This window comes from Poecilia formosa, unplaced genomic scaffold, assembly GCF_000485575.1.
Source record: "Poecilia formosa unplaced genomic scaffold, Poecilia_formosa-5.1.2 Scaffold44, whole genome shotgun sequence".
Classification (NCBI taxonomy): domain Eukaryota; kingdom Metazoa; phylum Chordata; class Actinopteri; order Cyprinodontiformes; family Poeciliidae; genus Poecilia; species Poecilia formosa.
In genome coordinates this window covers 1,753,487-1,771,794 of record NW_006799983.1, presented here as the reverse complement: position 1 = coordinate 1,771,794, position 18,308 = coordinate 1,753,487, and the positions used below count along the sequence as shown (strand labels likewise).

The window sequence follows — 18,308 nt, the reverse complement described above, 5'->3', positions numbered from 1 at the left end:
CAAGTGGTTGCATTAGTTGTTCAGGAGCATCAGAGTAAGGAGACAGATAAATATCAAAGTTTTCTTTTAAAAAAAACTAAACAAAAAGAAAAACAGCGTTATTTTCCTTTCGTAACTTCTGAGCACTAATCAGATGGGTTAACCCAAAATATCAATATTGCCCATCGATGCTTGTGGCAAAAAGTGACAAAATGTGACAATGATCATGGAATGTGATTAATTTCATACCTATAACCTGCATTATAATCCCTATTTCCACTAGAGGAGAAATACAGCTCAAACCAAAGGGTCAAAGGTTGCCCTGTTACAGCATGTTTACAGAAGGTTGAGGGGATGAAGCCTGGTACAGAGCATCAACACATGCGTGACACGTAGAAGCAGCCCCGTGTTAAATTTAACACACAGCTATGTGCTTTGTTCAGCAGCTCCTTGGGTTCTTTGGAGGATTCTGGCTCATAAGCGTTGCTGGTGGGCATGACTGGTGCTAAAGGTGACTGATGTGTTGTTTCCCACTGTAACATTCAGAGGAAGGTGGTGAGGGGTCGGCAATCTCCACCCGCCTCTGCGACTTGACACATCCTGAGCAGACCGCTAAAAATAGAGGCGGGCAACAAATGCTTCCAAAACATTCAGATCTTCAGTTTACACTTTTGGGGAAATAATAGCAGATTATCTCAATTGAAATAAGCTCCAAGTGTAGTCAAAAATGGAATACGTTTTAAATTCAAATTAAGCAACACAATGCTAGCAAAACAAGAGTGAAACCACACCTGCTACACAAAATACTGCCAAGAAAAACAACGTGGGCAAAAAATAGTTGTTCCAGTTAAAGAGAAAAAACACCTGCTGTGGCACAACATCCGCTAGATGTTAGCCCCACGTCAGACACAATATCAACAACCACCTGCCGGAGGCTGACAATAGCCTGCAGCTAGGCTAGCTAGAATCCGTGCAGTGTTGGGATCTCACTGGCTTCTTCATAGCAGTAACTTACAAATAATGTTATTGCTATTTAAATGGCCACTCATCAAATATGTCACCGCTTCACCTTTGCAAAGGACAAGAAGAGAATGCTTTGTACTATCACACCACAATGTTCCACTATGTGTTAGGAGAGTGTCACTGGAACACAAATACCAAGCACCGCTTACACAACCCAACAGAAGCTGATAGGAATGCTAAACATTTCACCAGACACAACCTACGTGAACATAAATATCAAGTACAAAGACTCAACTCTTCTGCAGGAAAAAACAAAACAAAACAAAAACGTACATACTTTATTGTACGTCTAATTTTGCTTCAGCAAGTCATTTTTGAAGTAATTATTTTCAATTCAGCTTATGTAGAGAGAATCAATTGTCAACAAATGTCATCTCAAGGCAATCATACAGGCAGCTTCAAGGTCAAGGCCATATCTTCCAAATTGATCCTGTAGTCAAGTTCAATTTATGACTCAAATTGATAGAATGCTTTTTATCTGAGAAAATCCAGCAGATTGCATCAAGTCACTGATTTGCAGGATTCACTCCATTTGGACTGGTGTGTCTTGTTTAACACTTGATTGCATGATGCTGTAAACTTAACAGAACTCCCTCACCGTGAGCAAACATGTAGCAACAGCTAAAAAGAAAAAAAACTCCCCTTTAACAGGACAAACCTCCAGCAGAACTGGCACAGAAAATTGTCCATTTGAAAAATCCATTTGTCTCCAAGCTTTAACTTCCTGGCTATTGCATGTTGAGATGTTGAGTAAATATTTCCACATCTACTTTGTGAGGTGCACCAACCTAATACAGTCTACATAAATATCCATTTTTGTAATTATGTAATTATCTTGTGTAAACTTGTAGACATATTTCTAGTACCAAAACCAATAAACCGTATATTGACACAATAATTTTAAGATAAAAGGCATTTAAAAGAAAAAAAAGATAGTATTGTGTGTAAAGTAATTGCTTTGAATTGTCAGAGTGGAAAACGTCTACCTTGTACATCTAGTACAAAGCTGTCTATCAACCACAGAAACTTGCCTCAGAGGATATTGACTTTTGATTTGACCCTGTGGATTTCCACAGTAGGAAGTATGGAGTAAACACTGGATATCTGAGAATACTTTCCTTCTCAATTCACCCTGACTAGGAGTCATTCCAATAGATTATTTTCATTTCAGAGACCTCACAATTGTTTTTGGATTAAAGTATATGCACAAAATATTGTTACTTTGAAGTACTTCTAGGACCTTCTTTCTGTTTTATATCTCATTCATTTAGAACTTTGCCTACTCGGTGCTTGAAAAATGTATTATTGCATAATCCTTTTATACCTTTATAGTCAATCCTTCCATTCCTCTTTTATGTATTGATTCAGAATATTATAACAGGGTGTTTTCCTCTTACGTAAGAGGAAAAAAATTTAAATGGAAAAAAAAAAAGTAAAATCAGTTAAAATTAAAAACAGTGGGTCAGACCTCCAGGAAAACCAGAAAGTGATGTTTGCCATAGAAAAAAAAATCAATAAAAAACATCTAAAAAAATTGCAGTAAATAACTAAAGAAGACATAAAAATGTTGATATCTGAAAGTATCTGAAACTCAAGTGCAGTTGAATTGTTTTCACTATAGTTTCACCTCTACAATATAATAACACCGCTGTAGCTGTGTAATCATCTTTCTCAAGGTAAGCAAAGGATCAAGGTTTAAATTGCAAGTTGATAAATTACTACTGACAAAGTAGTAATCCATCCATGAGGTAAGATTTTATTGACCCATTAAGGTAAACAAGTGCCTATTGCTCTTTTGCAATCTAATGAATGTTGATATTTGATTCAGTTTAAATTAATCTAAGCAGATAGGATAACTTATGCACAAAGTTATGTGCATAAGTTAGTTTTAGTAAAGGTGGAAAAACAGAAGGACTTAAGATTGTTAAGAACACCAGGGCATGTTAAATTTTACTATGTGATTTTTATTTATTTTTTATTTTTATTTTTTGGCCTTGTTGTTTTATTCAAACAGTTCAACAATCAGTTCAGATTTAGATTTCAAACAACACTTGTATCAATAGGTTACTTTTATAGTCATGAAGCAGAGTATCAACAATTAAGTCACCCAATTTATGCTCTTTAGAATAGTTTATTTAGCATTGTAACAAAAGATTAAACCCATGTCAAAAGAAAACAAAAGTTAGTCACCTCTAGTAAACCTTGAGGAAAATGTGACATTGTAATTGTGGGGTATATGCCTTGCCTTCTATTCAGAAGTAAATAGTGTTTTTCCTAGTCGGGATCCTTCTGCCTCTGAATATTTGCGCTAATTATAGATGATGTCTTTTTAATGTCAGTGTATAATCTTGTAAAACTTAACATTCAAGCAGCTGAAATGAGATTTTAACCTCAACTCTGATTCTTCTTGACCCACATGTGCCTCATGTTTACATCATTTAGAAGATTTGTATTGTCTAGCTAAAAGGTTTAAGTATGTATCACAGGTTTTTGGTACTCAGCATCATACTGAATGTATTAGCTACTGTGAATATTCTTCAGAAAGTCTTAAACATTTTGGCTTTAGTCATTCCCCCCGAGGGGCCGATGCTGTAAAAAGCTTCCCATTAGGTGAGGTGAAAGCACTGTTTACCCAAGCTTAGCAAGTGTCCTAAGGTTACAGGCCGACTGAATGCAGTTGCAGGAGCTGGTTGCAGACCAATGCACTGTGCATCATCCATTGTTCATATGAAAAGTAAAGACGTGCAATAAGAAAAAGTAGTGTCGATGTTACACAGATAATCCAACAGATAATTCAGGAATGTCATTAAAGCCAAGGAATTCTGGTAAACAAATCCCTGCTTTTAGCACAGATACATTCTCTTCCACTGTTATGGTTTTTCTCCTTTTCATCTTATGGTGAGATAAACGCACAGACTAGCTAAAGTCCATGTTCGCAGACCTTCTTGAACAGAATGTTGATAAATCGTAAAATGAGCAAACAAGGAGCATAAAGACGTGTCTCACTTGAAGCGTGTCCTCCCGCCCTGGCTTTTCACCTTTCAGACTCCCCTTCTGACCCCTTTGTTGGGGTGAAAAGGGATAGATTTTGCAACCAGCTAATTATGGAGTCTTAGCGTCTGCATGGCTAACTCCTAAGAGCAAAGAGAGACCCCTACAACTGAGAAACTCATTTTAGGGGTTAGATCCCCTGTTGCCTTCAGAATTGTTTCCATTCAACAATGTGCAGGAACATTCCTTAGAGATCCTGGACCACAGTGATATGATAGTTGCTGCAGTTTTGTCGGCTGCCCTTCCATGATGAATATCTTCCACATTCCAAAGGTGCTTTGTTTGATTGAGATCTGGTGACTGTGGAGGTCATTGGTGTACAGTGAACTCTTTGTCATGATCAAGAAACATGTTTGAGATTATTTGAGTTTTGCGAAATCGCTCATTACCCTGGTGGAAGTAGCCCCCAGAAGACGGGTGGACTGTGGTCAATGAGAGTTGTGGCAACAAAATCTCAGGGAGGCTGTAGTGTTTCAACTACAGTATTAAGCGACGAATATTCGCCACAACAGTACACAAAATCCACCAATTTCTAAAATCACAAAAATATCCAGATGGAGTTTTAGTCTAAGTTGCATCAAAAATCTTAACTTGAAGTATAAAAATGACTTCCAGTACACAGTGTCGTTAGTTTGCCAAATTGGTTTTATGTGGCTCAACAAACATGTGAAAGAATGTACTGTGGTCAGATGACACCAAACATGATAATTTTTGCCGACATATAAAGAAAAACTAAAGGAACCAATCAACCTGAACATACCATCCTCACAGTGAAACATGGTGGTGGCTGCATTAGGCTGTGGGAAAGCTTGTTCCCTTTTTCCATTAGTAGGGACATGGTTAATGGGATGATGGATGGAAGTAAATATAGGGTAACCCTATATCTTGTTAGAGACTGCAACAGACTGCAATAAACTTGAGACTGTTGAGAGAGAAAAACTGGTAGAAAAATAACCCAAAAGACATGCGGATATTAAAAGCTGGCTTTACAAGTCAGGGTTGCTGAGTGCAAATTCTTACCACATTGTTCAGATTTTTACTTGGAAAGAAAAAGTTATGCATCTTTTTACTTCTTCTGTTTTTATGCTTGAAAGAAAATAAGCCTAACCCTAACTCTAACCTTCATTTCTGCATATGACCAAAGTCATTAATGTATTATTAGACTTATGAAAACATTGTTCTAATTATCTTGCAGAGATAGAGGGAAAGAACAGGCCTCTTGCCAAGTATCACCAATGAAAAATGTTGAAAAGCAAAGAAATTATGGCCACCTTTACCTAGCACTTATTTACGTTGCTATGATATTAGCAAAGAACGGGAAAAAAAGTGTCTCCGCCACGACTTACCTCACTTTTAGGCTTGGCTCCATGAGATTTTGCAGATCCTGACGAGAAAGTTCCAGTTGCATGTGGAGGTGGGAGGGTTGGCGAAGTTGCTGTTGTAGGTCCATGATCGGTATTCTGCTCAAATGGAACGGAAGAGGGTAAAAATCCCATGTTAAGAAGTCATCTGTATTTTACAAACTCACAGATACACTACAAGATGCTTGTCTTATCGCTGATAACACAAGAGTTTGAAATGGTTAAAGAACATTCAGCATGGAGACACACCAGGTGATGACGGCGGTGAAGAGTAGGGGTGCTGTCCATAGAGGAGGTAGCGCTGAGTGCGTTTTCAATTTCCTGGTCCAGCTGGTCCAGCTTCATCAACAGCAGCACCATTGAGTCCAAACGGGCATGTTCATGCTGAGTGAAGAAATCAATCTGTTAGGAGGATTCGGGGCATTTTTAAATAGACAAAAACCTTTTAACAGTCTCCACAACATTCTTTAAGCTTCAGTCCTTAATGCATTTCTTTCATACTCCTTTCCCAATAAACAGTTTTATAACAAGTGTCACACTGACCTCAGGTGGCTTGATTTTAGTAAGACAAGCTGAACTAGATAGTCCAGTGCTACCATCCACTTCCCCACAGGCTGGTATCACATGAAGCATTGTAGAAACCCTCTTTAAGTGTTTGAAGCAAAATATGTTGCTTTCCTTCTGTTTATCTTTTATCATATCACTGGGTGTGGAACTGAGTCTCAGGTTCTTAAAAAAAAAAAAAAACTAAGAGAGACTCAGAAATTTATTGGCTGGCCTAATAGTTCTGAACAAACCTTGTTACAAGCCTGGCGGCCCACTAATAAATATTTAACAAGAAACAGCTTATGACACACACACACACACACACACAGCTTATGATTGCATGTGCATTTAAACTTGCGGCAGCAGGGCTGCTTGTCATGTTGCGTCTATTTCCTGGCATTGAGGGCAAATCTCATTGGGCTATTTGGAATACAGTAAAACTTATTCATTTATTCATTTAATTGAAAACATCTCCTGAAATGGTAACCATGGCTCCCTCTTCTGAGATCAACTATACAATTCTGGGTGTGTATGCATGACAACATTCATTGGCTAAGAAATGCGGGTAATGTTAATGTGTTCCTGGCTATAGCTCTGCTCGATCCCTCTGCCGTTTGTAAACATTTCAGGACGTGTGCATGAATTCATTTTTATGTCAGTGATGAATTAAAATAAAAATTAAAAAAATAATCGTTTTTTTATTGGATTTGCAGAGGGAGCAAATAATCAGGTCACAAAATGGCACCTCATACATAGATACATGATACATAGAGCAGCATTCCTAGCTCGAGGCGCCACACATTACTTCACTGTGTCCTTGGCAAAGTATCACAATGAAACATTGTACCGTAGTAAAACAATGACATCTTTACAAGGCTTGTGTGAATGAACAAAAGCATCTGTCTCAGGATGGCAATAACAACCACCAAACTGCAGCACTGAGAAAAACCAAACAGGACAAAAACAGCTGCATCACAGGGAGTGATGTTTACCTGTTCTGTCATCTCTCTTTTCTTTTTCAAAAAAGATTTTTAAATGCAAACAGAAAGCCTAAGTAAGACAGAGCACTTAGAGGGATGTTTTCCAAGTCATCTGGTCAGAGATAAATGACAGTTGAGCCATTTCGGCCCTCAGGGGTTAGGATCAGGCCTTGTTGCTAAAACAAATAAACACAGAACAAAAAGCCAATATCAGTTTAATCTCAAGCCATATTGCAAACCAGATGGCTTCATTTTACAGGCTGAACCTGCAATAGCCATGCGGTCAGCTAGGGACTTCATCATTAGTAAGCACAGGAGATTTTTCCAGCTTCCTGCTGCCTTTAAGAGATATTGTTTGCAGAAAACAGCATTTTTTTATGGGATTCAAGGTTTTTGTCTCTTATGTTTTTGCAAACTAATCACTGACTTTCACCTGCTCTAGGCAAATTAATTTCCTCTTGTTATTGTACCTTTAGATAATTTTTGTGAGTAAATTGGCAGAATATTTGCAAGCAAATTTGTTAACTATGAAGAAAAAAGTTATTAGCAGCTGGTGAATGAATGTTATGGTATGTAGTGGTTTCAAATCTATGCAACCCTGAACTTTTAAACTCTTGTTTGCCTAAATGGAATATGTAAATGAGTAAACATGCTGTCCAATTACTTTAAATACATTAAGAATAAAAAATTGTCACCAAAGATGACGTTAAAAGATTCTAAGAACCTCTACCCTCAAGAAAATATGAAGCATGAACATAGAACTTACAGGCTGCCTCCAGTACTACATTGCCTTGTAAAAGTGTTCATAAAACTTTGAACACTTTTCTATTTTGCCTAACTAAAAACAACAGACCTTTCTTTAATACACTGACATTACGTAGTCCATTATTGTGAAATAAAAAAAGTGATATATGGTTTTAATTTAAAAAAAAAAAAAGAAAGACATTTCAATACCATTTCTAACCAATCTCTTTCAGGGAATAAACCTGATTCCCTGAAAGAAATTGGTTAGAATAAGTTTGAATAAGCAGTACAATAGGAACAGACATGGCAAGGATAAAACTGTGGTGAAGAGTAAAGTTGAATTGGACTGCAAAAAAAAAAAAAAAAAAAACCTAGCAAGCTTTGGAAATCTCAGAGCACTGCTTAGTCCATCATCAAAAATAAAAAAAAAAAAAAAACATCCACAGCTCCAGTGGGGAAATCTGTTCACAGTACATGTATTAGATGTGCAAATCCACAAATCTGAGCTTTGTATAAGAGTGGGAGGAAGAAAGCTTTTGTTGAAGAAAAGTCATCAGAGGTCTTGTTAAGGGTGGACCACAAACCTTTTGGAAACACCAAACATGTGCATGACGGTGCTCTGACTGGACATACATGAACTTTCCTGTGTGCTGTATAGCAGGGACGCCTTGCTTCAGTAGGGATGCAAACTATTCAGAGTTGATTAAAAGAATTATGTGGCTAATTATAGACCTGAAGAAAATCTATTACAGACGACACATGACTTGAGGTGTCCACCTTCCAGCAAGAATGGTTCATATCAAAGTATATTCATATATTAAATTTGGCCAGTAAAAGAACAGACCTAAATCCAGTTAAAAGTTAATGGAAAGATTTGAAAATATATGTTTATAGATGCTCTCCAGCCAATCTGGTTGAGTTTGTACAATTTAATAAAAAAGAAAAAGAATGTGCTGAAGCTTAAGTGTCTGGATTTGGAAGGCCGGTAGAGTCATACCCCAAAAACCTTTTAGCAAAAGGTGGCTATAGACAGTATTTACTAAAAGGGTTTGAAAGAAATGTACAACTCGGTGTATCATTTTCCTTTCAATTCCCAATTATGTGCTAATTTGCGTTGGTCTTTCACAACTCAACATGAACTCCCAATGACACTGAAGTTTGGTTGTGATGTGACAGGAGGAAGAGACTTGTAAGGCACTCTGAGTGACAGGGTTGTATTGCATTTTAAAGGTTTTCTTGATAGGGATGAACTGCAGGAGATGAACATGTGAAATTATACAGAGTTATATTGCAATCTGGAACTAGTTCAAAAGGATGCTTAAAGGGGCTTGAACTTTCTATAATATAAGTGTAAATCTAACACTAAAGACTGAGAGGTTCTATGATCATTCCTTTTCTCCATTGAATCAAAATCCATGCAATACAATAACAAAATTTAAGTTATTGTATTAGTGCAACAAAGTGGATCAAAAAGAACAACAATAAGTGTTTGTTTCAAGAAAACACAGTTTGAGCATTTCACGCCGTAGATTGCTTAAGCTCCCAACTCCCTCTGCTATTACAGCCTCCATGCCCTTATAGGACCTTGTTTTGCAATGAGCGGTTGAGGAATAGTAAAACATTTCACAGAGCCCCCCACCGCCCCCCGCTCACAGATCTGAAAGCATGTGAGAGTGAAGTCATTGTTTTCCAAACCACATTGCCAAAGTGTGGGACATTATTGGTCAGACATTTATTCCCAGTAAGGAAACTGCTCGTTTTGACAGATATGTTCCTAGAATCACAATTACTGCGCAACAACAGAAAAAAAAAAAAAAAATCAATTGCAAGGTTTCTTATGGCACTTACCTTTCTCATCCGCACCTTGACCACGCTGTCCTCTTTCTGATCTCCAGCCTCGTGTGTCCCTTTGACATCTGAGCCGGATGGTGGCGTCTCGCTGGAAACAGCTGAGAATATGGCATCATCCAACTCCCCCATCGCAGAAACTCTTCCTCCCAAGCTGCGGTTTTCCCTGTAACCATCTGCCACCTCAGAGCAAGGTGACTCACTCAAGCCAGAGGTTTGGTTGCCATGGAGTCCCTCACTGACCTCTTTAGAGAGGACGGGAAGTTTCATGTGTTGCTCAGTAGCCTGGTATTTATTATCCAGAAGGGTGTTATGGACTTGGTTTTCAGTAATATCAGCTTCTGTTTTCTTCCTAGCTTTTACCAAAGTATCATCATCATCTGCCTCAATTAGACGGATCTCTGGAATAGTCACAAGTTTAGAACAGTTATTTTCAATAGGCAGAGGTGTGTCTGCATCCTCGCATGCAGTCGACTCTTTGGGTAAGGAGCTCTCAACCATGTTATCCAATGACTGACTTAAAGAAGTTTTCACAAGCTGATCTCCACAACACATAGTGCTTGTTTGTGTGGATTCTCTTTCTGACTTTCCAACCCCCTGGTGTTCAGCTGACACAGTTTCAATCACCGCCAAACACTGATTTTTAACGTTAGAATGAAATGTGTCAAACGGGTCTCCTTGTTCTGCACTTTCCAGCGTATGAGGCCAGTTCCTTGCTGTTTTTGCAACATTATGTTTCTCAGCTAGTGTCTGGTTAAGCATTTCACAATCATTACTCTCATCTAAAGCCATTGCACAGTTATAAGAAACCTCCTCGATTTGAACGTTCATGGAGTGATGAGTGTGTCCTGCGTTTTCATTTAAAGTTTCTGAGTCATCCGATCCATCCAGCCTGTGAGCAAAAACGGGACTCTGGCATTGGGTAAATATTTTGTCACATTGTTCATCCATTGAAAAAGCCACAACAGGTTGCACTGACAGTGTATTGTCACTGTCCATTCTATCAGGCAAATTTTGTAGGACAAAATCAGGTCGTCCTGCACTTTCCTGGTCAGAGATGGAAATAATCCCTTTAATCTCTGGGCTGTTGGCTTGAAGTTCCTGTTCGGCAGCAGCAGAAAGGTCCAGGATCCCCTTGGAAATTTCACAATCACTGGCTTGATCTAATACCACAGCACAGTTAGAATAGTTCTGCTCATCTTGAACATTTCTTAAATGACTGAGTCCTGCATTTTCATTTTTTGTTTCCAACTCATTCAGTCCACCCAGGTGATGAACAAAAACAGGGCTCTGGCTGTCAGTAAATCCTTCGTCACATTCTTCATCTAGTGCAGAAGATAAAAACAGTTCCTTGCTAGGCAAGGACAGTGCACTCCCATCTTCCACTGCATCAGTAGAATTTTGCGGTGCAAAAAGCAGTCCACTTGTACCAGCGTTGTTGGAGGTGGAAATAATTTCTTCAACATCTGGGCAGTTGGTTTGAGATTCCTGTCCGGCGCCAGCGCAACGGTTCAGTGTGACCTCAGAGATTTCAGGAGATCTGCTGTAACCCTCTATGTGGCTCTCCTTTGTCTGCTGATGGGTTGGAAGTTTGCCAATCTGCTCACCAGCAGATTCAGACAATGAAGGCCCCTTGTTTGAAGAGATAGAGATGTATTGTTGTTCTTTAAGGCCTGTAAAGACATCATCCCTGAAGATATAACCCTGGCTACTTTCTGTGCCAATTACCACTTTACTGTAAAGAGGTTTTCCACTCTGATTATCAATTGTAAAACTGGAGATGTTACTGTTCGAGTAACAACACGGGCCTCCAGAAATCCCAGCGTTTGTGGCTGGGAGATGTGCTGATTTGGAATTCCTCTGTGGAAGGCCAGCACCCACCAGCTCGTGAACTGTCTCCTGGAAATCCAGAGGCTTTCCATTGTTTTCAGTTTGCCTCACGCGTCCCGACGCGTCGACGTCGTCAACAGCAAAAACTTCAGCCAAAGTCGTCCGACCCAGGTCATCTGAAGGCATTTGGCAGCCCTCTGGCATGGAGGCACACCTCGTCCGCCGGCCCTGTTTTAAAGCCCCAGAGCCCACCCAAAACCCCTCTCCGTCTACTCCATGACAGCACACCAGGTCCAGATCATCAAAGCTGTACTGTAATCCTGATGGGTGAGTCACATGCTCTTCCCAACTTCTTTTCCGTATAGCAACAGGCATGATGGAAAGCCAAGTACTATCCCATAGGGCTGCTGTCTAAATTGAACTACCAGATCTGCTGAAATCGAGAGAAGAAATGGGAGAGTAACAAATATCAAGTGCTCACTAGTTATAAGTTTACAGTAACTGAATGTCCAGATGACAGTATGGCAAGTCAAGCCCTGCTTCTCACTGTAACAGGAAGCAGTGGGTGAAAGTTCGAGGATTGCAACAACTCTGCATACCCGGTGCCATGGGAACTTATAAACTGGACCACTATAAGATGTCAAGAGGCCTCATTATGTTGATCTAATAAGGAAAACTAATATATTTCCAAGGCAATGTCATTCTGAATTTTACTTTAAAGCTGGCCAAATACAGTCAGTCACCCTGAGCCAGAACAGATGTTTATGCTTTCAGATTTTTAAGCGGATAAACCTGACAAAAACAAGATTCTGAAGCTGATCTCCCTTATTCGCTTTTTAGGGTCTTGACAACACAATTGTCAAATCACAAACCCACAAAAAAGGGAATGACATAAAAAAGGGAACTAAAACAGCAGCTGAGAGTCAGTTTAAAAGTGCACGACAAAGTAAAATGTATTGTGGTACCTAACAGATCAAACTAAGTAATTTTATCTTACTTTACATTTTTATTGTTCTAAATATCACAATATTCTACGTAAGCTCTATATCTGCTTTGTTATATTTGTCAACCAGTCTAACAGCACAGTATTTACATTATGCAACTGTGACTGAAAGACTGACTTAAAAAAAGTTTTAAATGTTAAAAAATTTAATTATAAGTAATTGTGTTTTTTCAAAAAATTCCTTTTTAGGAAAGGAACCAGGGCATGGTCAGCTTCATCTACCATACTTGGCATTAAACTGTAATTGTTAGAAGTACAAATAAATTTAGTTGAAAATAAAACATTTACACGTTCTATGAGCCCATTAAGCCAGCAAATGATATCCAAATTTCAACACACTGGAGTTGAACAGTAACATTTAGTTTTTGTACATTTTCTAAACATGACACAGCATCTTACAATAAAAATCAAGTATGCAAATTATTTTCCTATCCGGCAGAATGTATATCCCAACAAATCAGGTTTGTTGTAAGTGATCCAGGAGATCCACAGGTTGTCTTCTCATTCATTTACCAGAAGCAACTCCTCCATATTCTGGGAAACATGAATCTCTCTCTGTCCAAAAGTCTTGATATTTGCAAGCATATTCCGAATCCAGTCCTTAATCAGAAGCAGTGCAGGCCATTTTCAAGGCTCCAGTCAGTATTCTCGCTCTTGGATTGCTGTACAAGTCCTGGCACCCCCAAACGCAGAAAGAAAGCCGGGAAGCAGTGAGACATCCATGGACCGCTTCCATCTTGATCACATTAGAGGTTTTCTGCTGACACTGAGTGCCGAAGAGCTGAGGTGGTGTAAGAGGGGACGGCTTTTCTTCTCCCCACTCCACCCCTTCTCTCCTCCGTTCTTCCCGTCTTCTGATCAGGTCTCCTCCCTGCTGCTTTTTGACAGGGAGTATGAATTACATCACAGAAAACCATTCCCCCCACGTTTGTAGAAATCCTAAACATTTTTAAACAAACTTTCCTTCCTTGTATGCTCCCTATTCACTTTTATTTTAAATAATATTTTTTCTCGTTTTTGTTTTTTAAACTGTTCTTTTAGCCTTTTTTTTCTTTGCTCTGCTTCAGCTCCATTCACTGAACAAGACTCCCACCAGTTGGTTCTGATTAGTAACAGACTGGCTCGCTTGTAAGCCTTCTGGCATTGCGCCAAAAGATCGCTCTAATGTTTTGGCAGTTATATCCAGAGTATGCTTTACATTTTTCAATTTGTCATCTTGTAACCTGACAAATGCTCTTAACAAAAGACAATGGCAAAATACATTAGCCACTTTATTACATACAATTTGCTAGGACCGGGTTGCCTTTTGTATTCAGAACTGCCTTAAGTCTTTTTTGGCAACAACTCAACAAGATGTCACTGACACTACTGAGAGATTTTGGTCCATATGGACATGATAGCATCATGCAGTTGCTGCAAATTTGATGGCTGCAATATCTGCCACACCTTTACACTACCAAAACCAAGCAGAACCACTGACACAAGACAAAATTCACACTTTTGAGGATGTCTATGCCAAATACCGTTTGAATGTCCCAATTGAAATAAAGGCAATCGTAACTAGATGTCTACAGTTAGAGCCAAGGCTGAGTCTACTTAATTGAGTGGCAGGTGAACATGAGTGTATGCATGTCTAATGATACTTTGAGTATGTTTAAAAAAAAAAAAAAAAAAACAGAATAGTTGATCAAAAGTTTGTTATTTAACAATGTAAGCAGTTGCAAGCTATGATCTTTTGTAATTTAGAAGGTTTTTTTTAAGTTTTTCCAGTTCTTCTGTTTTCCCCGAAATATAGCTGTTAGCACAGCACAGCTGCAAGAAATGTACCAATGTGCAAAACCAGAAGGGACAATTCAAACAAGAGAAAAGTGGAATGATGCCCCCTCTGAGTGTTCCAACAATTCTTGGTTTTTAACCTTGGGGTCATCCAGATGTGAGGGGAAGCTGTGGGTCAGCCTTTTCTTAGACTCATCTCTGGGAAAACCGTGGACTGCCAGAAATGTCGGCTCTCCAGAGACACAGATGGGGACCTACTGGTGGTAGTGAAGAGGAAGAGTCCAAGTTCAACAACACTGCTCCGTATGTGTCACATGTTGTGTAGTGTAATGTAATGAAACACAGATTTTTAAGGGGGATGAAAGCAGCTTCTATGTGGATAAAGCATGTGATTAAGGCGCCGAGACCAATATGACACGGGAGCAATGTAATAATTTAGGATGACAGGCCTCTTTTTTTTTTGTCAACAACCATCTGGTTTAGTCGCAGTGCAGCTGGTCTGTGCTACACTGTAACACAGACCAGCCGAATTAATTAAACTCAAAGAGAAGACAACTACTTTTACTTACTCTAGCATGACTGCAGCACAAAGATGTGATTTCAGTTTAGAGCTGGGCAAGATTTTGGATTGCATCAGTCACTGTAACATTCATTTGTGCAATATCACAATGGCAAAGAACTGCTTGTTGGACATTATGTTGGAAGGTTTAGATATGTATATTCAGAATGCTAGTAGTAATTGAAGCACACACTAAATATGTATAGTGGCTGAGATGCTAAAGTTTACAAAGAACGGTAAAAATGTAGCGTTAAGTTTTTATCATAGAAGTAAATACAGGACACATTGAGAATGGTTTTCAAATAAACTGCACAAGACTTTATCCCATGTGTTCATGGAAAAAAAAAAATATCACTCCATCTTTCCTCAAATTTGATTATTGCACATATGTACTTTACTTTTTTTCTTCTCAGAAAATAACAAAATTCTAGCAAAATGCAAATGAACTTTTTCTGTATTTTTTTGTGTTCTCTTTAAATCATACACTATTTTTATGATTACAATGAGTTACAAAAAGACAAAAGAAATCAAATATACCCTCCCAGAAGGATTACTCTTTGCTTTGAAAAATGTACAAATGAGCTAACGGTACGAATTGTGTTTCCGGAAAAGATCATGATGCTGATGCTAAGCACTGACAAATCTAAGTTAAACCACAAGTCCTGTTATACAAACATCTATTAACTTAAGAGTTCTTAGTAAAGGCCATGCGTCAGTAACCATAAGCCTGACCACTTTAATATCCATGTAAAGTGGTACTTCACAAGTCTACAGCAGTAACACAAGAAAGATCCATTCAAGAATCACCTCAACACCCCCAGTGTTTAATTCTGAGGAGGGGTGGGCAGCGCTACGCCAGAGGAAACGACTCTGCATTCCTTGCTGGTATAGTTTATTATTAGACAAAATAAGGCAGTATAGATCATTGGCATTAAGAACACTGTGTGTTTGCCCATGCAGGAAAATGTTAGTGACATTTGCACAGAAGAAAACAGAAAAAATATTTTCCCTCCCATAACTGAGTCATTTTAAGTCCTTGAAAATACAAAGACTGCTTTGAGTCAATTTCATAGCAACTTTTTTTAAGCCTTCCCTAAAGAGTTAAAAAAAAAAAAAAAAAAACGCTCTTTTTTTAAATGTACATGAAAAGCAGCTCTGAAAATATGCAGCCAAAAAAGAAAAAAAAATCCTCTGGGTCATTTGGACTGCAAAGAAAACAAAACAAAACACTAGATTCTCATTTTGAGGCTCCAAAAATAACATCAACAAACCACACCAAGATTCCTTTCCTGTCACTCGCTTTGCCCTGTGGTTACCAGGCTCTTTTCAAGAAGCCCAGAGTCACGTTGGTTAATAACTATCTTTGAGGTCTGGGTGGGAACTCAAACAGCTGCAATATAATGTTAGATGTAACATCCCAGTGTGGATGATGCAAGTTTGGAACATGGAGAAAGAAGTCTTAAATAAAAGATTAAAAATGTCTGCAATCATCTGGGGATTCAAACTGCGTTTTCCTTGTGTGAGTCTAACCACAAGTAGTCATCGTGGGAGACAGAGAGTGGGCCTTGGACCGATCATGGGTCCTACTTAATCAGTTGCTGTGGGAACAGGAAGTATATGTTATTAGGACCGTAGCAGGCTTAATAATATAATCATTTTAGAGAAAGGAGCAGCAGTGAATTTTTTGAGTGATGTGTACGTTTATAATGTCCGTCTTGTATTCGTCTGTTCATGCAACAATTACAGCTTGTGTGCTCATGTAATAAAAAAAAATAAAAAAAACTCATGACCAAATGGGTCGGTATAATTTAACTCACAATTTACAATTTAACTTTAATGATAACTTTTAGTAAAGATTTAAATGCAAAAATATTTAAAACTAAAATGTGCAGCTTGCTCTTATTTAAACAAGAACATAAGAGCAATAACAGCAGGAAACAATTATTCCTGCTGCAAATATAACATTGATCACTGCAGTTTCAATGATGTTATCATAAACATCTACCTATTGTCATTTAAATTTTTTTTTACATAAGTTGTAGGAAAAACAGAAAAGCACAAAATCCCCACCAGAGCAGAACTATAGCACTTTATCTGCCATGTCGTAACAAGATGTTTAAATCTATATTATAACTGAAGACTTTTCTGATTTTGAACCAGGAAATAAAAACTATAATTGTGTTCCCTGCTGCCAACAATCTGATAGTAGTTAGCTGGTCTATCAGCCTGTTAGCTCTGGTTGCTAGCCTGCAATCAGTTGCTTAACAAGACGGATGTTGGAAAACTGTATCAGTTTTAAAATTGTAGCTTTCAAAAATCTTTGTTTTTCTTGACATCGGAAACAAGCTCATCCCTAATTAGAAACATGTTCATTTTTAACACATTATATCAATAATGAGCGACAACACAAAATTACCAGAAAATAACTCATTAAATTGAGAAAACATGTAATATCCGACAAATGTTGCTGAATGTTGTGGTGACGATAAAAATTGCAATTAATAAACAAACTTACATACTTATCAGATTATGTGAAGTACATCCAGCTACTGCAAACAAATTAAACTCATTGTTTTTCAATCGCAACAAAAATGTTTTATTAAAAGTTGCATCCGGCTAAATACTTCCAGGAAGTATTTACGGGTGAGATTCTGGGTTCAAACTAATTGAACATCTTTTAATTCATACCTTTATTTACTCAGAAGGTTCTGTTGATATCAGATATCTCATTTTTAAGGGAGACCTGACCCAGGAAGCAGCCACACATCACAAACCGTGGTCCAGTTCTACATTGCTCATAGCCATACCAACAATTTATGTATCAAATACTTGCTGCATGCAACAAGCATTGTTGCATGCAGCAACAATACTTGTTGCTGCATGCAACAAGCATGCAGCACGACTTCACTATAAGAGATCACAATTTAGGTTAGCTTAAACAAGGAAATGTAGGTTCAAAAGCAAACTGGAGTCTACTGAGCATCCAAATATGGAGCTGAAAAAGGGAACCTGTTGTTTTAAGCTCTGAAAGCTCAATTAAAGCATGTATTTTGTGGTCACTGCTAAGGCTGCAGCTAAAATAATAGGAGTGGTGAGTGTTATCCACGATGTTAAGCAGTTTGATAAACCAAAAAAGGTGCCTGAGGCTGATAAACAGCCTTGGAACAGAGGAGGGAAATATCAATTGGAGGAAAAAAAAAAAGAACTTCACGGCATATTAAAGGCATAGCAAATAAGGTGCACAGGATTGCTAAGACTTTTAAAGGTTTACCCTGTTAAACCACAGTTTTGAGGGCCCCTTGAATTGAGGTGCGAGTGGACGTCATTGTGAAATGTAAAGAGCCATGTGAGCCCTTAAGAAAAAAGACTGTAGCAGTTTATGACTCAGATAAGTGATTTAAAGATATCCTCTAAGAAAATTTGAAATAAGAAATAGTCTACAAACGACAAGTTTCAGTTGCAGTCCTGTCTGCAAGACAAATACGACAGTGGGCAGTACTGATGTTTTAGCTGTTTGGTGCATGAGACTGCCAGGATGGAATTCATCACATCCTCCAGGGCTGCACACCGCTTACTTCATGAGTTGCGAAGGTATCTGAGGAAAGGCA

The 18,308-nt window shown here is 38.4% G+C and overlaps 1 protein-coding gene across 1 annotated transcript in view; it reads right to left on the bottom strand.

The window, feature by feature from the left end:
* dlc1 (DLC1 Rho GTPase activating protein) overlaps nucleotides 1-13,183 on the bottom strand; it is a 78,211-nt gene extending 65,028 nt beyond the window's left edge. Inside the window, exons 1-3 of the mRNA XM_007551859.2 lie at nucleotides 9,533-13,183; nucleotides 5,664-5,798; nucleotides 5,400-5,513 (exon numbers count right to left, since the gene is read on the bottom strand). Of these exons, the coding sequence (XP_007551921.1) occupies nucleotides 5,400-5,513; nucleotides 5,664-5,798; nucleotides 9,533-11,737 (2,454 nt within the window). The 5' untranslated portion in view covers nucleotides 11,738-13,183. The remainder of the gene's footprint in view (nucleotides 1-5,399; nucleotides 5,514-5,663; nucleotides 5,799-9,532) is intronic.
* Nucleotides 13,184-18,308: the final 5,125 nt, after the last annotated feature.